The 24,354-nt window shown below is 44.6% G+C and overlaps 3 protein-coding genes across 3 annotated transcripts in view; 1 reads left to right on the top strand and 2 right to left on the bottom strand.

Annotated features, from left to right (window-relative positions):
• Positions 1 to 800: 800 nt before the first annotated feature.
• On the bottom strand, positions 801 to 3,983 carry LOC128717514 (protein IWS1 homolog A-like). Its single transcript, XM_053811449.1, has one exon. The coding sequence runs from the start codon at positions 3,981 to 3,983 to the stop codon at positions 801 to 803; it is 3,183 nt and encodes a 1,060-aa protein (XP_053667424.1).
• A 461-nt stretch (positions 3,984 to 4,444) lies between these two features.
• Positions 4,445 to 5,090, top strand: LOC128719373 (proteasome subunit beta type-3). The gene has a single exon (XM_053812997.1). It carries the CDS (start codon positions 4,473 to 4,475, stop codon positions 5,088 to 5,090), a length of 618 nt encoding a protein of 205 aa, XP_053668972.1. The 5' UTR covers positions 4,445 to 4,472.
• Positions 5,091 to 8,534: 3,444 nt separating this feature from the next.
• The window catches only part of LOC128719502 (protein tincar), a 29,675-nt gene continuing 13,855 nt past the window's right edge, over positions 8,535 to 24,354 (bottom strand). The window contains exons 3-6 of the mRNA XM_053813127.1: positions 10,681 to 12,561; positions 10,222 to 10,603; positions 9,420 to 9,852; positions 8,535 to 9,344 (exon numbers count right to left, since the gene is read on the bottom strand). Of these exons, the coding sequence (XP_053669102.1) occupies positions 8,535 to 9,344; positions 9,420 to 9,852; positions 10,222 to 10,603; positions 10,681 to 12,561 (3,506 nt within the window). The remainder of the gene's footprint in view (positions 9,345 to 9,419; positions 9,853 to 10,221; positions 10,604 to 10,680; positions 12,562 to 24,354) is intronic.

Below are 24,354 nucleotides of genomic sequence, written 5' to 3'. Positions count from 1 at the left end.
CAGGTATGATGACGATTGCGCGTCCCGAAGTGGCAAAAGGTTGCTTGCTTTTCTCTACCTTTCTAACGTGTGCAAACGAGAAAGCAAGCTCCGCGAGCGGAGCACTCACCCTAATGGTGCGTACGTTTCAACCCCTAGGCAGCGCACTGACTGCAACGCGCGGCGAAGTGCTTTGCTTTACGATACTGGCTGTGAGAAAAGTATTGTAAACATTTGCAAATTTGATAACGAATGCTAACTTAATCGCTATTACGATAAAATTACTTTGTTATCGACGAAGCAAATGAAATTGACCTGATGCATTCCTTGCGTCTGTTAGAGTTTGACAGCACTGGATCCAGGGTTGTCCATTTGTGTGCTATCAGATTTTACTCAGATTACAAAATCAATATCAGGAAAAGAATCTTTTTTCCTCGACAAGTTTATTTCCGTTTTTGTAATTTATGTCACAAATATTTAATATCTGTTTTATCCTTTTTCTTGTCTAATCTAAACTAACTAACATGTCTAACCAAACTGTTAGATACATTAAATTTGAATAGCATGAGAATAGTTAAGAATGATCAAATTGTTACAAGCAGCTCCTAGCATAATTCAAAGATAACAAAATGCTTATGATGAAAACTTCAATTTTAAAATTATAAAAACAACAACAAAAGTCGGTTGCTGCCGGTGCAACACAAAGCAATAATATCAAACTCTAACCTTAACAACCACCAGCAGTTACAATTGTTATCAATGTTTGGTAAAATTAAACGTTTTAATGCTTAAATTGCACATAAAACAGGAATTATTCTGCTTCAATAGTCACACATTTTCTTTTCATCTGTAATGGCAAGCTGTACTGGAGAGCGTATCGTGTTTTTCCGTTTGTAGCCGTTAAACTTCTTCAGATACATTTCGTAGCGATTTGGTTGCTTCTTCCTCATATTGCTGATCACATTGGTCTCAATATTTGATTTCGGTCTCACGATGTACACTTTGTCGGAGGGCATCGGGACGCGTGCCCGGCTGACCCAGCCTTTCTCACCCGGACGGATAGTGTTTTTATGTGTATCGAACAACCAAAAATCAGACCGAACGACTTGCTTCGATGGAACAGCATCCGGTGTCGATGGTTTGATCTGCTTCGGCAACTGCCGCAGATCATGCTGGCGACGCTCATCGCGCGACATCCCATTAAAGTCGGTACTTATGTTGTAGACCGATCGAAACCATCTGCTGATCAACACGCTAGCCTGTGCCCGGTTGGCTTTGATTTCTTTCGGGTGCTTGTACAGGTACATGACCGCTTTCCCTATTCCGGACTGCTTTAGGTAGGGCGTTTCGATGCTAGGAAAATCGGCCAACAGTTTCAGGATGCACTGACGAATCTGCAAACATGGTAGTGCTTTGTTGGGCAGCGGTGAGATCCACTCGGCTAGTACATGGAGCACATTGTGGCTGAGCAAGATCGGTTGCAGGTCTTTCTTGATTAGCTGCTTCATCACCTTGTGCAGGATGGCGATCTTCTTCGTGGCTGGCTTACCGTCTAGGTTTAATTGTCGATCCTGTATGGCTGCCTGCTTCATTTGGTCCAATAGTGCCATCAGTGCCTCACTGTCGTAGGTATCACCGTCATGATTGCGCTTGCGACGATGGGCGTTTTCCGCCTTTTTGCGAGCCGTCATAAAATCGAAATCCGACAAAAACTGTCCACTTTTCGAATCATTGTGTAAGATATTCAGATCGTCACAATGAACTGTGTTGGTTTCTTCATCCGTCTTCTGCATATTTTGATGCTGCATGATGATTTCCTCTTCGTCAATTAAATCATCGTTAAGATTTTGTTGCTGAGTATACTCTCTACTATCTGAAGCACATGCAGACGAGGGACGATCTTCTAGGATATCCTTTTGGTCACCATGTACTATGTTTGCATTTTTTTTCTTCTTTATGTTTGTTTCAGAACCACCTGACGAATCTGAAACGGTCTGGATGCAGATTTCCGCCTCGTTTCTTGAATCACAACTTCGCTTTCGCTTTTTTCGTTTGGTGTACTTTCCACCATCTGAAGCACTTGGCTTCGCAGACGTGAAACCAACGTCTGGAATAAACTGGTCGTCCCTATGTACGTATTTTTCTCCTCTTTTCTTCTTCTTCTTGTTTATTCTTTCCACAGAACCACTAGACAAATCTAAACTGGTGTGGATGCTGACTTCCTCCTCGTTGGCTGAATCATTGTTTCGCTTTCGTAGCCTGATGTTCTTTCCATTATCTGAAGCACGAGCCGTTGCAGGCGCAGAATCAACGTTTAGGGCATCCTGGCCGTCACCATGTACTACAGTTCCTCCTAATTTGTCATTCTTTTTCGTTACATTTTTTGTAGAACTATCGACCGCATCTGAATCAGTGTGGCTTCTTACTTTTGCTGCATCACTTGAATCATCGCTTCGCTTTCGTTGCTGGATGTACTTCCCGCCACCTGAAGCCCTTAACTTCACAGACGTAAACCCATCGGCTAGGATATCCTGGACTAAGACATATAATATTTTCTTTGTCTCCTTTACATTTTCTTCAGTACCACCGGACGCATCTGAATTGATCGGGATGCTGAATTTCTTTTCGTCATTTAAATCGTCGCATCGGTTTCGTTGCTTGACGAACTTTCCCCTACCTAGTGACATAGAATCTTCGTGGACATCCTGGTCGTCACCATGTACTGTGTTACCGCTTCTTTTCTGCTTCTCTTTCTTTATGTTTCCCGCAACATCCGAAACATCTAACGCGTTTAAATCAGGTTGAATGTTAGCCAGCTCGTCGTCACACATTCCATTGCGATGCCTGATGTATTTTCCAGCATCTGAAGCACCCGGCTTTGCAGACGTAGAAATATCATTTAGGGCACCCTGATAGTCACCATGTACTATGTTTGCTCTTCTTTTCTTCTTTTCGTGTTTCACAAAGCCCCCGGAAAAATCAGATTTGTCCTTGATGCTTACTTTCGCGTCGTCCCTTGGATCGTTGCTTCGTTTTCGTTTTTGGATGGACTTTCCACTAGATGAAGCACTTGACTTCACAGAAGTTGAATCATCGTTTAGGACATCCTGACCATCCTTTTGTACTAGTTTTCCTGCTCTTTTCTTTTTCATGTTTCTTACAGAATCACCAGACGCTTCTGAATCGGGCTGGATGTTGACTTCATTGTCGTCATTCGAATCGTCCATTAGTATTCTTTGTTGATTGTACTTTCCACTGCCTGTAGCTTGCATCTTCGCAGACTTTGAACGAACTAGTGAGCTTTTCTTACGAACCTTTACCAAGCTACTACGATGGGTTCGCTTTTTGGAGTGAGCAGTTTGAGTTATTGTTTTGATGTTAGGTTCATTGTGCTTCTGTTTTAAGATGTTGCCCTTTCGTGAACGCAGCAATCGTTTTTCTAGTACTTTTATGGTTACACCAGGGGAACCCTTTCGATCCCTGATATACTTTCCACTATCTGAAGCACCAGGCTTCGCACAAGTAGATTGATCTTTAAGGCTACCCTGGTCATTACTATGTATTATATTTGTTCTCCTTTTCTTTTTAACGTTTTTCACAGAATCTCCGGATAGTTCTTGTTCGGTCTGGCTGTTGACTTTCTTCTCGTCACTTGAACCTTCCAATTGCTTTGGTTCCTGGATGTAGTTTTCACTATCAGAAGTGATTGAGAACGCACACATAGAACGAACCAGCGAGTTGCACCGGTACTGTTGTTTGCGAATCTTAACCAAGTTGCTACGTTGCGATCGCAGTTTGCGATCAGAAGTTTGAGATCGTGTTTCGATGATGTTCGGTTCGTCGTGGTTCAGTACTGATACGTTGTCTTTTGGTAAACTGTTGAGGGCACGCGATTCACGTCGCAAACGCTGTGTTTCGATGGATTTTGTAGCCTCATTTTGGGAACCACTAGAACCAGCTTTGGAACGTTTGCGTCTTGATTTACCCTTTTTATTGATCTTCATATTGAATTACGTCGATTCTGCTGTTGTACGACCAATTTTCCGTCCTTTCTCTAACTTTTCTGTTCGCGAGTGTGAATATTGGGCATCCTACATGAAAAGAAATTAGTAATGTGAAGGAACACAACAACGCAAGTACGCAATTTACCACGCATGGGAATGTCAGTAGCACAATAGGAACTTTTTTTTGAATTTTCTATTATTTACAGCGGTTTCCGACACACGCCTATGGGCATGTCCATCAGCGTCGACCATGATGCACCTTTGACAGTCGTTGCCGACTTCGGGCACGTTCGGGTGAATGCGTTTACAGTCGCGGATTGGTAGATGCTCAAAAGTGCAAGTTGTTCACAAAGAAGAAGAAGTTGTTGTTTTCCCTCTTCGGCAAGTCGGTAAGTGTTATTTGTGCTGACTGTAATTCGCGTCGATTGCAAATCATTACTGTGTGTTCGCTAATATTTCGCCGTTTTCCAGCATAAGTAACAGATAAAGATGTCTATCCTCGCGTACAACGGAGGCTGCGTGGTGGCAATGAAGGGCAAGAACTGTGTGGCTATTGCCACCGATCACCGGTTTGGCGTACAGGCACAAACCATTGCCACAGACTTTGAGAAGGTGTTCGAAATCAATCCACACATGTACTTGGGGCTGGTCGGGCTGCAGACAGACATCCTGACGGTGTACCAGCGGTTGCTGTTCCGGAAAAATCTGTACGAAGTCCGGGAAAACCGGCAGATGACACCGGAACGGTTTGCGGCCATGCTTTCCAACTTCCTGTACGAGAAACGCTTCGGGCCGTACTTCATCGAGCCGGTAATTGCCGGGTTGGACCCGAAAACGTACGAACCGTTCATCTGCAACATGGACCTTATCGGATGTCCCAATCTGCCGAACGATTTCGTGGTGGCTGGCACGTGTGCGGAACAGCTGTACGGTATGTGTGAAACACTCTGGAAGCCGGACCTGGAACCGAACCGCCTATTCGAGGTGATCTCCCAAGCGCTGGTGAACGCGTTCGATCGAGATGCAATCTCCGGTTGGGGCGCAACCGTATACATCATCGAGAAGGAAAAGATAACGGTGAAGAAGCTGAAGACGCGTATGGATTAATGTGCGGGAAATGGTGTGTCGTGGAAGCATCAGGGAGTTCTTACAATATGGGGAGCTTTTGTTTACTTCATTAATACTTTCCGTTTCATTTAAGCTTGATCAGCGTTTGTAATATGGCAAATAAAATACAAAACACCATTCTAAAAAGGAATCTCCACCCGCAAGTCTTCTGTTTAGTGGTTGGTGGGACGATGTTACAGATCGTTCGATCTGAACTGAGAATATGGTTGGTAAGTATGAGATGGATTGGCTTTCGGACGTTGGCTACATACTTTAAACCCACCGTAAAGCTTCGATTTACATAAAGCGGTGGTTTATTTCTGTGTTTTGGTTTGGTTGTTCCGTTTTGGGGGGTTTCGCATCAGCCATCGAACGCCACAGTGCGGCACGCTCCGTGGCGCTCAATGTACGTTACTTTGTTTGTATACAATGTTAGCGTTTTACAATGTAATCCTGCCTCGGGAGAGATCATCGGTAAAGTGGAGCAATGTTTCCACATTCTGCTGCCGAAGGAATTGCACCATGTCGTATCATTTAGATGTACGGTTAATGTAGGTGTCATAATTGTATGTTTGTAGTTTGCACATTTCCTACCAGAATTCACAATTGAGTCAACAAACGGTGTTGTTAAACTAACTAGAAGATACCGTACAAAGCAAGAGAGGGAGGACGAGGTCGAAAACTACAAAGAAATAGTGAAAGAAGCTCGTTCGCCAATCGCTGCTGCAGGTATGCTGCGGAAATCCCCAATCTAATCAGTCTTCTGGTATTGGCAACGAATTCAAACACTCGAATGCAGCCTCATCAGGCGCGGCACCGTTCAGCAGCATGCAGTTCCCCAAAGCATACGCATTCATAAAAGATTTTTGAAACAAACCAACGAAGCAACAAATAAAACTGCCAATTGAGTGTGGTACTGTGGAGCAATTTGATTTTTTAATGTTCCTTGTTTTCATTCTCCTTGCCGATGGCTACGAGTGTACAGTTTGCGTGTCTTTCTTGAATGAAACATAACCGCACTGTTGCGGCTTTGGGTTAGTAACTGTTGCGGCGCTAATGAGAAAACGCACATTCCTGGTTTACTTTACAATACAACATAGTGTAAAAAAAGGTTACGCCACATTGACTAAAACGGGTTGAACATAAACTTACAAATAAATATTACAGCATTTCATTCATCCTATTGTGTTTTGTTTTCTTCTGTAGCCTAGTTGGCCGTATTTCCTTTCACATAGTGACGAGGCTACAGCGTATCTTACGCACACCCCTTTTCACGCCTTACGGTGATAAGTGTATATGTATATGTATATATATATATATAATTTGGGTCTATATATAAATAAGCTTTTCTCTTTTGCAGGCCATCATCATCTACGGTGGCCACCGCACAGTTAGCCCGGATGTAATAGCAATGATGCTTTGAGAGCGCATTGTGCTGTTCCTATCGTGATCGTCCACCACCCTAACATGTCATCCTTTCCATTGGGGACCATTTTTTTAGCGTAATTAAAATGCAAAACAAGCCGGCTCTTTACACCGCATGGCTTTATCCGAGTTGTGGCAAAGCAGAACCAATGATAGCAGTAGTAATTAGTGATTTGCGGGCCAATTCGGTTCATTAGACTTATTCTCATTCCGTGTCATTCGTGGTGAGCAGCAGAGAGAACAATTCTTCCTCGTTTGATCGTACTTTTTGCTAGTGATTAAGATAATTCTGCCACTCTCTCCGGTGGCAGGGAAGCCGGCACCGATGCGTGCTGCACACGTATATGTCCCCCCGTCACATGTCTTACTTTGAGGGGTACTTGTCTAATATATGGCGCACTCTAATCTGTCTACCGGATGGTGATAAAACCCGAAAGCTGTACGCAGTACGACACCTTGACTGGCCTTTTCGGTGCGCATGTAAAGATCGTTAATTTTACTGTAAATTTGCAATACAAAAATTCGTTCGTATTGGGGGTTGTAAATTTTTACTACAGCGTCACTTCACGCACCATTACAACACTGACTGCCTTTCGATTGCAGTTATGTTTAGCGGAATTCGATTGGATCGTACAACGAACATGGTTTTAGATGTTAAAACTGAGTGTTTGCTCTTCTAAACGAAAGTAGCACGAGCAGTTCGAGATCTTCTGTACTACTAATGTTGCCATTTTGAAAGTGTCCCCCTTGCCGATTGATTCATTGAGCTCGTTTCATTTATTGATGATGATGATAATGATGATCGTGTGTGTTTGCTTGGCTTTATTGTGTATGTTTGCCCCCCGAAACCGGGTTCTGCCCCCTTTGTTTTCCTATATGCTTAGTAGTTTATTGATTTAGTGTTGCCTGTTTACGTTCAATATCCTGCCACAACTACACCTACTAGTACCTATGTATATGTACGCATAAAGTTCCACTACGCACTGTGCGCCAAATAGGCGTTTGCGAAGTAGAAAGCGAAAAATCGGTCTCATGTTAATATTGTCCTGTGGTTACAATACTTGTTTTCTTTGCTGCAAAATCTGGTTCCGTCTGAGTTCGGCCAATCCGCAAATGGAATGGTGGGCGAATGGATCGGACGCTTACGATTGATTCCTGTATGGGTTGTTGTGGATGCGTTTCGCCCTCGTGCATGTGCTGGTTGCTGGATGAAATGAGCGCCGATCGCTACAGTTAACAGATGAGTATAAATCGTTCAAAATATGCTTGGGGGTCCGGTTAAATACACTGCGCTGTCTTTGGTGAATTTGCAACTGTGCTAACCGCGGTTGCCGCGGTCACATGGGTTAAGTGTTGTTGAAAATATATGTTCTATATATGCGTGGAGCGTCGTTACACTCATCTACGGGCGTGGCGGGATAAAACAGTGATATGACGATATTCGGATTGTTCCATTCGTGGTCAAGTGTTCTGGATATGCGGGGTTTGCGGTGCAGTCTACAAGAGTTCGTAGGGATATTACTGGTAGGTTTACCGACATCATAATTGCGCGGTTGTGAGTAGTTAAATGCATGTAGACTGAGTTGGGAGGCAAATTCGTTTTTTTTTTCATGGTCAGAAAGATGGCACCGAAACCTCCTCTATGTAGAGCATGCATGTGGGTTAGCTGAGTGGGATTAAAGCTGAAGGAGGTTAACCGTACCGTGGAAACGTTCAATCGTTCCAATGAATTGTGGCTTGACTTAATCATCGCTTATGAGTATGATCGTTATACCTACACTAAATCGGATTATGTACACGAGCACGTTCTGCGAGAACTTGTGCCGAAAAGAAACAGTGATTAAGTTAAGCTAATACTAAGTACCGTACAAGAACTACGCGTATCTTCTTGCGAATATTGGACTATGTACAGAAAAATGTAACGTAACCAAATCGTGTAATCAATGTTGTGCGCCATTATGTTTTTTTCTGCCTCAATAAATTTGGTTCCTTCAGATCCCCGGTCGACCTCGGTGCGTTCTAATGCTGCATCTGCATGCCATTTAGCTGTGACGCATTTATATACATTTCCCGATCCTGGTCGGATATCATCGAGTAGTTGGCGGAATCACGATCCTCCGGTATGGTGGCCGGCGGCAGGAAGGTGCTATGGTTGGAGTGTGAGTGCACCGGCATACCGACCGTGCCCGACGGCATGGCCAGCGGGTCGTGCAGGAGCTTGGAGAATGTGTGATGCCCAGCACCGAGCCCCAGATGTCCGTACGGTGATTCCGCATTCTTCATGTACGGTAACCGCTTGAGGAACTGGTTGGAAGAGGTCGCGTACCGCACATCGTTCGGCAATGTCGTCCGCTGCTGTTGGATCTGTTGCCGCGAACCGGAATTGGGCGGCGTAAAAGAAGTCTGCGAGTGGTAATGATGCTGCTGGTGCTGCTGATGATAGCCGGCCGGTAGGGGCATCGTGCTGCACTGGGGATATTCCGACCGGTGCAGGTCCACGGCACCGCGAGTTAACGGCAGCGTCGCACTAGTGCCGTCCTTGTTGAAGCTGGACATCTTCATGTTTGTCGAGCGTCCGAACGGTTCCTCCTGGATGGCGGGCGGCGGTGCCTTTATGATGGATTTGTAAGGGCCCGACCGAGGTCTTATGACCACCTCGTCACGCTCCTCGCCCGAATGCACCCCGCTGGACGTTTCCGACGGTGCATCGCGGCAATCGGGCGGTGACGTTGAGCTTTCCGTCGAGGTGGAATCGGACCGTGGTGTTAGCGCTTCCGTAGGCATGCCAGAATCGGCCCGACGTAGGCAGCGTGGTGTTGAACCGGGTGCCTGCAAGAGGAAATGGATTACGTGAGCGGATTTTCCGAAAAGCGCTGTAGGAGAAGGAATGATTGGATGGCTTACAGCATTCTCCAGGTGGTTGTGTACGGTTACGGTGACCGGTGCGAGCGGGCTGCTGAGCTGTTCCGGCGACCGCATGAACGTTTCGCGCGACATCGTGCGGCTGATCGGCGGTTCGAGATCGCGTGTGGACGCGTAGGTGACACTATCGTCCCGCACACAAGCGAGCAGTTTGCCCTCTTCCGACGTATCGTCCGCATGATCGTTGGCGCTTCCAACGAGCGTGTTGCTGTTGCTGGCTTCATCGAGAAGATCACAGTCATCCAGCTGGGGTGGTGGTGGTGGAGGTGGAGGAGGCGATCCGGAAGGGGCAGGGTGTTCGTACGGGCCGAGATGAAGCAGATCGCCCGCTGGGCCCCTTAGCGTAGCGTAGTCTCCGTCATCAACTTCCCCCGTAATACTGGACATACGTATCGTGGTTCCACCGGACGGATGGCTAATGTTGGAGAATGGATACGGAATAGGAAAGATAATCGTAAATACGGCGACAATTTTTCGAAAACATTTGACAAACACAAACGAAACAAACAAAGACAAGCATTCTATACGTCGGTATAAACGCAGATGTGATACAGGTGTGGTGCAATGTTAAATACTAGTTCGGGAAATGGTGCATCAAGTGTACTTGAGGAAATAATCGAACAGCGTTGTAACGCTTTCTAAAACATGCTATGCTGTTTCATAAATAAAATTGAAAGTAAGTAAAATTAAAACACACACGAATAAGCACACAACTAATCAGAAACGAACAGAACGAGCTCGAGCGACTTGAAAGTTGGTAAGACTTGTCTTGTGTATGCTTTACCGCTTGTTGCCATGTTCATGAGGACCGTGTGCATGTTCGGAGGACGTACTGGTTACTTCATTGAATGTTACTTTGAGCTTCGGTGAGTTCGGCGCTATCTTGGGCCAGTAGATGGTTTCCTCTTCGCCACCCGATCCCGATCCGGGACCGCCTGGTCCACCGCCGGGACCTCCGCCCTGGCCACCCGGCAGCCCATTCACCGGCGTACCGTTCGGCGAGCGAAGGCTAACATTGGCACGCAGCAGTGGTTGGCTTGCAGCACCGGAAGTTCCAACCAGTCGACCCCCATCCAGCGGGGGCAGTTTGAAGTGCCAGCGACGTTTGGCCGTCAGCCCCAACCACAAGACGATCCACAGAAACAGATGTATTACGGAGCCAAGTGCTGCAGATGGAAGAAGGTAAGCAGTTTCGTATGTGAATAAAGTGATTGATCGAACACTACGCGAGGGCGTTACTTACCCGCAGCAAGTACAGCACCATCTAGGCTTCCCCGGTAGGTGGCGCTGAGATCGTGCATCAGTGGAGCCTTCACGACGGCCAGTGCCAGCACGAAGCAGAGGGAGGAACAGTGGGCAAAGTATGCCCAAACGTCCGCACTCTGTTTAGCTGTGATCATGCGACGATCGCGTACCTTCGCCGCTAACTTCCCATGCCCGTACAGATACAGCACCATCGACGAAGCTATCGTGAGGATAAGCGCAAGGATGGTGAGTGCGATTGTGACCGTGCCGTTCAGGATGAGTGGCGGTGCTTGCAGGGGCAGCGCCTGACCGAGCGTTTGCAGCTTGTACAGCACGCTAGCACCAGCAAAGCTGAGCAGAATGTCCGCACCGTTCGCAATCATCTGCAGGCTGAACAGACAGGCGAACGATTTGGACGTATGCCAAAAGACGGACGGATAGCGGACGGCCCACACCGCCAACGCGATGGCAAGATTGACAAACTCCAGGCACGGCACACCGGCCCATGCCGAACCGGCACTAAACTGACGCTCGATCGGTGATCCAAAGATATTTGCAAGCACGGCGGGAAAGCCGGTAAGTTGCATCGTGCGTAGGGTAAGATTCCCCGGTGCGGCACCAATCAGGAACGCTGGCTTTATCTCCATACCGTTCTCATCCTTAATGATGAACTCGTCCTCATCAACGCTCGGGATGTTTTCGATGCTTTCCAAACTTTCGCTGCTGAAGGTTTCCGCCACCGTCAGCGGTTCGGAACGTTTGCTTTTCCGACTGACCAAGGAGGCCCTGGACAGTGCGCCGGAAGAGCTGGACATTGCCGTTGTTGCCTTTGGCTTAATTTCGATGATCTTGGAGTTGGTCGTGACCGGTGTGGAGGGTATGATGTTCTCGGGCAGATTGACCGGTTTAAGGATGTGAATGTCACTGTCCTTGGAAGATGCGGTGGTTGTGGGTTTTTTCGTAACAATCGAACCAACGGTAGGCGTGGTGGAGATCGTGGTGGTGGTGATTGGTTGAGCAGTTGTGGGACGCTTCAGCTGGCTAGTATCGGACTTTGAAGCGGTAGTTCTCGCTGTGCCGGGTGGAGCAGGCATTGTAGGTGAGTTCGTGCTGTATTGTTTCGATTTGGTGGATACCCTCTTACCGCTTCCGGCGGATGCTTCGATGAGGGTCGGTGTACCTTCGGGTTGATTGAGCAAACTCCAGTCAAGTTCCTGCTGTTCCTCTAGCTCCAGCCGTGTATCTATCTCCTCTTGGTAACGATTCCGATGCTCCGGATGGTGTTGTCCGTGCTGATGGTGATGATGGTTGCCATGATGGGATTTTCCCTTCCCTCCCACGTGTCCCTTCCCGTTCGTTGCCGAGTGTGATGGCTTTCGGTGGTGGTTGTTACGGTTCGCGTCTTTCCGACGGCTTTCTCGGTTACTGGTTCGTTCGAGACTAGCGTTCGGACCGGTACCCAGCGTAGCTGCTGGTTGTTTCAGTCGTGGTACCTCCGTCGTTGTGATAAGGTTGCGTACCGGCGGTAGCGTGTGCAGTGTAGTGGGGTTTTCACCCGCTGCATTGAAGTTTTCCATCGTGGAAATAGCTATCGAAGAGCTGGCCCCAAACACGGTACCCATCTCGAGTGCTTCATGCGTGCGGAACGCTTCATCGATGGTATCGAGCGAACCGATGTCATCATCGTAGTCGGAAAACTTCTCCACCAGATCGCTCTGCTCGAAGTACCCGTTGCGGTACAGCTTGCGCTCCAGTTCGCTCATCGGTGGACGAGCTTTGGTCATGTTTGGGTACGTCGGGGAGGAGGTCATGAACGACAGCACCACCAGCCGGTCGCTGTGCGTGACCATAAAGTCGAGATCTGTGCGCCAAACGTGCTCTGAAAGTAGAAAATGGTCGGAAAAAAGGGAACTATCAGTGGGTTGTTTATTCAACTAGCTATACAACAACATAAAGCTCCTAAACTGCACAGAAAACTAACATAAAGTGCATCCAATGTCACGGGGGCCAACTAACAGCCTAAAACAGCACACTTTCCCGGTTGGAGAGCTTCATCCTAATTAAGTGCCGTTTTGCAACAAACGCTTTTCCCTCGAGGAAAGTGACCAATAAATTAGTTTCATTTCCGCCGGGAACGTTGTCGGGATGCATTCCGGTTGCGGAGCGACACCAAAAAAGGGGCTCCCCAAACTATCAAGACACTTATCGTCTGAAGACCAAAACTAGAACGGAACTGGAACCCGGTGGGACCAACGTTAGACATTGTTGATGACCGTTCCCAGCTGTGCCCGTCCTCATCCTCGTCGAGTATGTACGGTTGACACACTTTCAGGGCGGACCAATGGGTTTTAAAAATTCTCTTTCATGTCGGTCCGACGATGCTCACTCGCTCAAAGTGCAGCGAATGAAGCGTTCTTCTGGTTGCTTGGAGCTATGTATAATTCAGTAACGATGAGCGGTAAACTGTCCGGTCGCTTCCTGAACAGTGATTGTTTTCGCGTCGGTGGCTCTCGTGCAGGCAGACGTTCGTTATGGCAATTAAAATGCATCGGAAATCAGGTCGTGCCCGTCGTAGGAATACTCTGGATGAGATTAACCATCTGGCAGAGTTTCCGTTGGGTTTCTTGCACTTGCATGACTGCTCTACTTCCAACGGAGATGGTTGATGTTTCCGGGAAGTTGAGTGAGATGGGTTGAAATTTAAATGCGTTGCGGTAAAAGTTAGTGCCCGAGCTGTGGGTGTTTGAGAAACGGATCAACGTCTGGTTGACTGGGTGACCACCCTCCACCGGCAGGGCGTTAGGGGTGTGCGAGCTTTGTTTGCCGTTAAGCCTACGCTTCATTGAACTTTGATGATCGAATGTGTAAGCTCTGGGGCTTATGAAGCGGTTGGTCAATATTTGATCAGCAGCCGGGTAGGAATGAACACAGGAAAAATAGACTGTGTTGTGCCGAGTTGGGATAGTTGGGATACGGGTGAAATTTGTAAGTGACGAGTACATTATTTTACTGGCTTCCCAGAGACTGCAGTAGCTAGAATTAATACGGTTAGAAAACTTTATCTAAATGCAGCAAATGAAAGTCCGATATTGTTTGAAATATAAAAGTTATCCTGAATTGGCTGTTATTGTGGAAAAAAAATACTTCCAACTACACCCTTTGAAGACGCCATATTGCGTCCAGGACCCAGGGACAATGGATTTTCGTTTATTTTCCACCCGCATAAGTGTGTATTCTCGTATAGCTAACGCAAGCGAACGGTCGAAAGCTTCTAATCGTTCAATTTGACGCTAAGCTGTCCGGAAAGCGTGAACGCGGAAAGTAATAACAAATTGCTTGCGGCAAAACGTTCACTCGGCCACATTCCACTGCCGGTGGAATTATTTCTTTCTTCCATTTTCTCCGTTGCGTTCGTCCATTTTAAGTCCATCGTTTGGCGGTACACTTGCGTGATGGAGATGAGTATTCTCTTTCCCTTTCTGTATTGTTAGTTACCGAAGGTATCCTTTCCCGAGGCTGTTTCTTACTATAAGTAAGGAGAGCCAGAAAGAAAAAAAAATGTAAAAAGGGACAATTTTCTTTTCAGCTTCTGTTTGAATGGACGGCGACAAGCAGAGAAAAAAAACATTATGTAAAAAAAGTATAGTGTCGCGGATACAATAGCAAAAACACAGGAAACGTGATTAATTAAACGTCATCATGGTAACGTTGGCGGGGGTTTTTGTACACATAGTAGGCTTTAGGCCGTAACGCCAGTATGGTTTTCATTCGCTTTTTTCTACTATTGATGAAAATCGTGCGAGAGTGCGGAATCGTTTGCGTTTTTTTCGGGTTTAATTTACTCTTTTTTTGTTTGTTTTTTGTTCGTTCCGTTTGTTGTTGGGTGTGAAATGTTTTTATTTTACAACACAACCTTGTTGTGCCATTTTCTGCATTTGTTTTAGCTTTTTTTCAGGATTTTATTTTCCGATTTTTTATTTGTATTAGGTTTTGTTTATTCTGTAAATGTACGTTTTTACGTTTGGCTTAATTGTTGGGCTTTGCTTGATTTGTTGGGGTTGAATAATTGTGTGTTTATTCATTAAAAACATTAAAATACCGTTTCCACATTCATGACGGGCGTAGGCAACTTAAAACACAACAACAAAATTATTAAATCAAAAATCAGTGTCTTAAATAAGGACTAGAAGGAGGAATTATTTTTGATAGCCGAAAGTTTCCTACCATATTCCATCAGTTACACATGAACGACTGTTTTCGCACAGAGCAACTTCATGAAGATGTGTTTCGAATGGGACGAACATTGCAATAAACACTATTCATACTTATGAAAAAAGAGTAATAGCTGTTGGAAAATAAAAAAGTAAATCCACAATCTAACCCGTACTCCACATTTCCCCATCCCGGCCAGACGGGCCAGTTCCGGTGATGCGCAATAACGTGAATGGAAGTCATTAGTTCTAATTACATTTTTCCGTTGCACAATTTTGCAGCTGTACGGGTGCAACGGCTTCCAGGTTCAACCGGTGCGGAATGTTAGGGTTACTGATACGGCAAAGATGGTTCGTTCTGACCCGGGCTCTACAGGCAGGACGACAGAAGTGCTTGGAATGCTTCGATGCTTTGGTCACCGGTTAGTGATTCTGTCTGATTGGATCTAGGGAACGGCAACGCAAAAAGTGCTTTTTTCTCTGCACATTTCCTTATACTGAAAGTCATGTCAATACTATGCTGGGGTGTTGGAAGGATGTCTGCTTTTTTCATGCCTTCCACTTTTAACGCAAACAGATAGAAGGAAAATAATCAGCTTAATTATCCCTCCCTGCACGATCCGCACCTGCAGTTGGTAGGTTCGGTGCAGTTTCGCATACTTTCGCATTGAGTGCCCTTTCCTCTTAGGCTTAATTAATGAAACCCTTAATAAGGGGATGTTTTTTGTTGTTTAATTTCACACGGTTTTTCTTTCTTCGTTATAGGGGAAAATGATAAGACGTTTGTTTTTAAATACGATTTAACCTGCCTGTGGTGAAAGTTAACAAAAAATAATGTTTAAAAAGTACATATAGATAATCATTGATTTAGGAGACATATAAGCTAGTAGCAGTACGAGCGCATAAAATCCCTTCGTTAAGGTTGTAAAATGAACGCCTAAAGGTATGCAATTATTGAAACAAAATAGTTCATTATCCTTTATGAAGGATTGTCCACCAATACATGGGTAAACAATTAAACTTTTTTCAACCGAACACTGTGTGTTGCAAGTTTAATTCACATTTAATATGTTTATTTTTCCATAAAAATAGATATGCTGTAAGAAAATGTTCGATTTTTTTGTTTACAAAAAGTACCACCCAGAGCCAAAACGACAAGCTTCGGATGTTTACTTTTTTGTGCAAACCATAATCAGATTCGTTTGCAGTCTTTGTTGAGCGCTGCTTTCCATTGCCAATCCGATTGTCCGAAGGAGCAATGGCATAAACTCCTTTAGCCCGTATACACGTTCGATCGTCCACCCATGAAAGTGGTACAACATCACAGAGTAAACTCAATTTTGCCCGTCCGCTTTACATTGTACGGGTTGGGGGCCTTTTTTGCCTTGCTGTTGTTGCTATAATTTATAACCTCAAAAGCTGCTGTCGAAATGGACCCATCCTGCCGTCGGACGTTGTTGAACGATTCTATTCACGCTCAGCATGCGTGCTGAGTGCTGAAGGATGCCGGGTTGTGTTACGTTTCCGTTCTTCTCACAGCGTTATTGGATGCAAGAAATGCACTTTGTCAAACGAGTGTAACTGCAAGATTGTGTATCGAAGAAAAAAGTAGCGTTGCACTGTGAGCATCGTAAAAAGCAGCAGAACGAAATAAAAAAAAATTATACCCTGCAACGGGACTTGTTTTGCGATGATCAGACCGATATTTCACGTACAACGAAAAAAAAAAAATACTAGCTGAGAGTAAAGCTCACAAGAAGTTACATCAGGCTAAAACATTGTTTCATTTTCCTTACGTTGCTTCTCGGAGCAGGTTATAAATATTTCCACACACCACTTATGATGCTTTCGTACCCATCGTAAGGGTAGAGCATCGTGTTTCAACAAGATGGTGCAGTACCGTGGCAAACACAGGCAGTGGACGTAAAAACGTGATATCTTGATTCGATATTCGCTCGTTCGAGTGGTTGTACAACTTTGTGCGGGCTTGTTGCATCACGCGGCATGGTTTTGTTGGGCGATAGAATTGAATCTTTTACGATGCTTTTAATGGACCCCATCGGCAAACGCCGCTGGTACGTCAAAGTGTTAACCGTGCTCTGGTAGTTGGTGGTCGATACAGCGATGGTATCTACAAAGTGGGTCAACAAAGCGCACAGAAGAAACGTTGATAACGATGCAATAAGATGTTTTATGATGGCCGGATGGGTGAAAATTAAATGTTGATCTTCAAGCTAAAATACATGAACATATTTAGAAAAAAACCGGACATTTCCTTTACAGAGTTAAGCTTGTGGTGTTTGTGTAATGATGATTTGAATTCATTTAGCTAATAAGAGACAATCATGTAAAACCGTTCTTTAACAGACATTCTAATGCATCATTAGTCGGAGTGGCTGGGAACTAGCTCCATAAGTAATAAGATTAAAGTTAATTCAGTTTTTATTACCTCCTTCCAAAAGATCTCGTGTCCAGATCCCATCCATCCATTAAACAGTTTCAGATGTTTAATGTCTCAATCTTGGGGATCTTTTATCGGTTCCTCGCTTTTCGGTTTGCAACGGAGGGGAAAGTTCATCCAGACGAAAACTATTTCCGGACAAAACGGTGTGATATAGCACTTAAAGCCACCCCACGAAACCGTAGCATCCGGTGGCACAGCATGGTGCCGTTGACACCTCACGAAACAAGTCGCATCAAGCAGGGAAAGGTACAAAAGAACGATGCTCGGACGAGACTGGAAGCAATTAAATCTGATCTATTTCTGATTAGAGAACCGGGGAGGGGGGGGACTTTTGTGACCGGTCATTGGTGCTTAACTGTGTGGGGTTGTCAGTTCTGGCTATTTCTCACTCTGCGATGATACTTGCTATGCCATTTATTCGCTACTTTTATCGCTAGCCAGGCGTCCATCGCCAGATAACGTAAGAGCAAGTGAGTGAGATAGGGTGGATGTAATTTGATTAATACTGATACTGATACTGATACTGATTCTATGACACTGTGGACTGTAGTAGTTTTGGTTGGTTGGCTCCATGCATGTTCCAACAGGGTGCAGAAGTTCTAGTTTTATAATGAACGCATTGGTAGAAATTGGTAAAAATACCTGAAGCAAAAGATATGTCATTTACCATGCGTCTCCACTGAGATAAAAAATAACCAGGCGTCTCCATTGGTGGAGAGATAAATTCTAATGCTGCTGCTGAAGAAACATGCTTAAAAATCACTACATATTTACAATGCATTTGAATTTTTTGTTTACAGTACACACAAAATGAAAAGTATTGTGCTCAATGTTTGCGAGTGAATTTATGCATAACACTTTGTTAGGCAGCATGGGACGCTCAATTTAGCGATTAAGCATTAAGTTCATGCTCCTGTTTGCTGTTAATTTGAATTACAGGGGTCACCCAGTACAGCACTACATGTATTTAATCATTTTTATTGTGTTTGCCTGGTGAAGGTCCCCTAATATTTAGATAGGATATTTGCAAAACATGCGAAGCATGGGATTGTTTAAGTGTGGCATTTATTTATCTTAATTAAACGACGGGATTTAGGGGAGGCGACCCTTTTGCCGACCCCGCAAACATTCGAAAATGGGACGTATCATCTTAAAGCTCAACCATATGTTTTCGTCCGTGGCTCTTTGATTTGGGTTCCAGGTTGCGGAAAGGATTAACGATAATTCGATGAGTTGGCAGGAGCAGGTAAGCAGTTGTACGGTGTATGGTCTACCTTTCACCCTCGGTTGCAACACTGTAACCGCTTTGCAATCGAAATAATTGCTTCCCAAAGGTTAATCCTCTTACTGATAATGCCCTTTTCACCATCCCGTTCCTTCCATCCACGGTACGATGGGCCCGCTTCGAGCACATCTTGTAATAAGCGGAAACTTTCGCTCGGAACGCATGTGGTTCGGGTGCAAAGTTTCCCAGCATCTACCCATCCACCATGCAACTCATCTCACGCTGGTTAGGTTAGGTGCTGGCATGTAAATCGTGCCAGGATGACGTAACCGAGCGGTTCCGTCTTTTTGATACAGTGTGCTTCCGTTTTATTGCGCACCGGCAGGGTCGACTGGGGGGTTTGGGAGTGGCCATGGGCGAAGGAAAGCAGATGAACACAAACAATAACATGACTCGCTGCTGCACATCATTGTACCGTTCGTTAGCACGTGGCATGGAATGTACGGTGTTGAGGTTTTTCAACCCTGCGGGCTAGTTGTTTGCTGAAACAACATGCAGACATTACGAGACACGAGGTTTTTTTTCTCCCTCGCAAACGTTATGTGCACCGCGAGGAGCTTTTGCATTGAAATATCGTTTTCTTGATGCTTTCTCATTGGGTGGAAGGAAGCAGAAATAAATTTTATCGTACAAGTGGGTTATCGTTCGGTGATGGAATTTGTACTTCAAACCATTTTTTTTTATATATAAAAATCACTATTCAAAAAAGAAAATAAAAGAATGAGCTGGTAGAACACGGCATCAATTCTTTTTCCAGATCGACATGATTTCGTGTCTTTACTTCTGCTTCACTTCGGAAAGCACAAATCGCGAGTAACGAGTGGCAGTTCTTGCGTTTGGTGGAGAGTCTTTAGTGAAATTGAGTTTACCTTTACCATTGTCATCTTAAACAGATTTTAATGATGTCCCTTGTTCTGTGCCATCACTTCTGGGTGGGGTGCGCCACAAACACACGGACGGCGTTTTAACATGGATCTACCTCAACGTGCCTAGACATGGAAGGCTTAATGCAGGACAGAATGCAAAAATAGAGGGAACTATTTGAACGATAGGTGTACAGAGTAAAAACCTTTAACGAATTCATGCCTGTCCTTTTGTTACTGACATTTAAACGTAGCTTCACATAGTGGGGTTAGTTTGGACCGGTCATGATTTATGCATAAGGATTGCTTTAACAAAACGGGAAACCTTTCCAAATAACCGCACTATATGCCAGGATGAGACACCTTACTGTCGGCTTTTCCATTTGGATCAAGTTCGGAAATTTAAGATACACACATAGCCTGAATTAAAGAGATTTGAGACGGTTTAAAAATGTTTGTATAAAGTGTTCCAATTTTATGGACTAAAATGAGTATAAACAAAATTTGTTATTGATTTGCAGAGTTTATTCCTATGTTTTTTTTTGCATGTTAACTGCAGATTATTCTTAAAGTAGATAATTATACCATGCACTGAACAAGATCTTTGCTTTTGTCCATTCGTGTCATGAAGCTGTATTTTGCATAAATTACACCCAGAAATTATTGAAAGAGCCCAAAGAAGCGGGGCTTAAGTTGATTGGTTTGATGATTTTTTTGTCGTTTGTTTTCACTTTCCCAAATGAGCTCCCGCAAATGTTTCCTGATGTTTGTGAAAGTGATTACGCAAAATCAGCGACTTTTCCCACGCTTGTACTTATCGAGGGTATGAGCCAAAGAAGAGTGTCCAGTGTTTTATGGGGAACAAAAAATCCATCCCAAATTATGATCCAAATTTCTGAAAAAGTTGTTGGTTTGTTAGCATTTGTCGCCTACATCCTTCCTGCAAACCTTAACCATGGCCTTCCGTTATTTCCTACTTAAAGTGAAGTTGCACACTCAGCTTAAGAGAACAATCTTGAAGGAAGAAAAAAAAAACGACATGTCCAAAAAAAGACTGTCCTTGTTGTGCCATTGTTTGCACGGTGAAAGTTAACGAAACTTTACCAAAAGATTATCCCCTCTGGGGAAAATACGCAAAGCGTCAGAAATAATAAAAAAAGAGTCGTGCAGTAACTTTGCCTGTTTTGCATGTTACCTCACGGGCCGGGAGTTGAAAATGGAACCCATTCCCGGTCGTTTCCAGTGAAGGAAGATAAGTGATGGATCATGGAGAAAAGAAAACAGGGGCCAAACGAAACGACCGCACTGAGCACCGGAGACTATTACCAACAGGCGACTTGAAGGATCATATTCAAAACAGTCCTTCACCTTCCTTACCGCACTGGTGGGAAGGATTTTCGTTTGAAAGGCGGTTCAGCTTCCGTTGGCATGATGCTGACAACATGCTTATATGGAGCTGCTTGCAAAATTGAACGCAACAAAAATTGTCGCAACCAAGCCAATCTTCGCAATCGACAGCTTGAGGAAGCAAAGTGCAACAAGCGCTGAAGAGCAGTAGCGAACTGTTGCAGCGAACAGCCGACCGCGTGTGGTGGAAAACATTTAAAGAAACTTTGTGAAATGGAAAGGTAAACAAAGGTAGCATTTGTCGAGCATTTTACTTCCATTTTGTTGCCCTACAGTAGTTAGTTGTTCAATTTGCAGTGCGTGCATGTGCGTTACACCGCAAAAGTTGTTTGTTGTTTCCCCCACCATCCCACAGCAACAACAGAAAAAAGCAACAAACCATGTTACATGCCGGCTTGATTCAATTACAAGTTTGTCTTGATTGATTGAAATGTTTTCCCCTGTGAAGGCACGTGCGTGACATGTGGCAACATGGTAACATGCACATAGTGCTCACATAGGAACTTCGAGAACCAGTTTGTTTGAAAATTTATTATGAGTGGAATGTTTTTGATACGAATATGCGTGTTTCGTTTGCGGGCAATGCGAAGTTTGATAAGCTTATAAAAATTATCTAGTTGTGTTAATTTTCGTTAAGTAAGTCATAAATCTGTCACAAATATCCTCACCCGGTCTCTTGAAACATTCTTCACGCGCTAACGACGTTGAATGAAGCGATTAAATGAACAAAGCTAGCAGGAAGGACACTAAGCTGCGTAAGGTACAAAATCCTTTACTCACCCACCCAATTTGTGAAGCAACAATTTAGATTGTGACAGGATTGACTTTTTCCACCACTCATACCGTTATTTAATTACTGTCGTCCGCGAAAAGTTAACCGAATGGACGGTACCACAGCACTAAACGGGGTAGATTTCACGCAGTGAACGCTCCTTCCGAAGGGCACTCACCAGAACGGAACTGGTAGGTGTGAAGTGGTTCGCTCTTTTATGCTGCTCATTCCGGTGGAAAATCCTACCGGAAAAGCCTATCAAGGAGCTTTTGACTGTACGCGGACAGGGAAGATACCAGTAAGCGCGGGACCAACACTGTCAGAAGCCCGGCTGTCGCTTTCCCGGGAGTGTTTGGACGAAAGATGACTTCCTTTCGGGAAATTTTTCTCCTGCTCCACTGCATTGCATCGCGTGAAGTGTGCGTAACGCCTTGAAATCTGAAGGGTGCTCAAGGGGAAACCAAGCGTTGAGGATTGGGGGCACATCGTTACGGTGTTTGACGCAAGAGGAATCAATGGTTGAACGGAAGGACTGGGAAAGACTCCGGAACTGGCGAGAAATTTACCGCCGTTGGGGTTGATAAGCGAAAAACCACGTGGCAAGCGTTCAAAGCGGAGAGAAGATAAAGAAGAGCAAGGCCGTACTTTTTGACACTATAAGCTGCTAAAGGGATAGGAAATTTTGAAAACAAGGAACACTCCTCTGCCCAACCCGGTAGGGGTTTAGTGGTAGGTTTATTATTTTATCAACATTAGAGCAGCAGTGTGGCATTTGGGGAAAAAACCGCAAACCTAAACCATGCCGCTTTGTTCGGCGGCAACATTCGGAAGTGGGTGGCAAGGGTGGATTCCGATTAGTCAAGTGAGTGGTGCGTTAAAGCGATATGAGTCGGGAATTAGTGTGGCCGCCACAATTTATTGTATCGTCTTACAGGAGAAGCAGACGGTAAATGAGATTTGTAATGAGATGGTCTATAATCGGTGAGGCATTTACTAATACGGGTATTAATGAGGAAATGTCAAGTGTGTTAAACGATAAATAACAGAAAGAGTACCTTTTAAATTAATTATTTTGTTAAATTAACATTTACATGGTTGATTAAATAACATAGAGAATAACTGAAAGCTAATAAAAGAAAGCATAAAAAATAGCACAAGAGCGCCCTCTACCGGCAATCGTGGCAAGCGTACGTTAGTAGTACACATCAACATGGCTTTTCGTATCTTGTGTTATTAAAACGAATATATTACATTCAGCCAGCAAGCATCGTACCGATTGCTTTATTTTCTTCGCATCACTCCGACACAGATTCTGCCTACACCCAAGACCCAATTCCAGTCCTTCAATTACAACGTTTTATTGCTGTTTTTGAACTGTATGTGAAGTTGTAAAACAAAGCAAATCTTAGTGCTAGGTAAACGAACTTTGCTGGCTGACTCATCAAAATGTGCAGGTCAATGTGTTCGCTTCGATTGCATGTTTTAATTTCTTTCCAACCGTCATAAACCCCACCGCCACTTGGCAGTAAACTTACGGGCTCGATATGGCCACCCTTAACTTTACCAATAAAACGTAACAGCAGGAACTGGAACATGGTTCACAAGTTTTCCAGCACATGGGCCAACAGTGGTGCATCGTTGCAAGTTTTTGTTTTAATATTTTTTTTTCTTCCCACTGTCCTGTGAAGAGTTACCCTGGAAGAAGGATGGATGACGTATAATGGTACATAAAAATAAAAGAAAACATACTACCCCTTTTCTGTACAGTTTACCTACAGAGTGGATACACAATGCAATGGCTTTCGGCAAACATTGCGTCCTTGTGCATGGTTCGCAAAGGGGACACGACCGTGTTTCCGTCGTACGTGAGCCAATGTTTTTGCTTTTGCTGCAGGGTATCGAGGCCATGTTGGGATGTGCTTTTGTTCAATTTTCGATGTCATCGTGTGATGGGCGTATTGAATGACCTTAAAGATTGTTGTGGTGAAAATAGGGAAAATGGAAGGCTATTGCTAAGTTGCCCAGCGTGCAATGCACCTGGATGTTGAGGATTGAAAAGGATATGTTGTCACAATAATAACACGGTCTTAGTGCAGGACAGTGTGTATAAGAGAAGTGACACTCATGACTGATTGTAAATCAAAGGGCAGGTTTATGTGCCCATATTGTGTCGACCCTATTCTCCTATGTCCTTCCCCATTACTATTAGAAGTTTTTATTTGGTGATACACAATGAGAGTAACTGCCCCCAAGGGGAGCAACCTCAATGGAACTAGAGTTGATCCGTAAAGAAAAAAAACCCTCCAAAACAACCTTCGATGTTAACCTCTTGTGCGGAAATGGTTACATTGCTAAGATGTGGACAGCAGGGATAAACCGGTACCTTCTTAAAGATGCGCCCCTGAAAGATGGCGCATTTCCGTAGGCGATAAGCCGTTCATGGTTTCTGATAAAGCGGACCAATATAAAGACGGAAACGAAGTTGTTTATTTCCATTCGGTTTATCTAACTGTGGCCGGAAGGGTGGGAACGAAACCCTCGAATGTCCAGAAGGAACAGTGCAGGAGTAAGTTAAACACGATCCTTTCCTTAGTGCACGATAATGCCATCCTTCCTGGTGCGCCTCCGGGAGGAATCTTGTTAGTGTTATCCCAAAACTTTACGACATTT

The sequence above is a fragment of the Anopheles marshallii genome, chromosome 2 (assembly GCF_943734725.1).
Source record: "Anopheles marshallii chromosome 2, idAnoMarsDA_429_01, whole genome shotgun sequence".
Taxonomy (NCBI): Eukaryota; Metazoa; Arthropoda; class Insecta; order Diptera; family Culicidae; genus Anopheles; species Anopheles marshallii.
The sequence above is the reverse complement of the archived record's forward strand: the minus strand, read 5'-3'. Positions and strand labels throughout refer to the sequence as shown.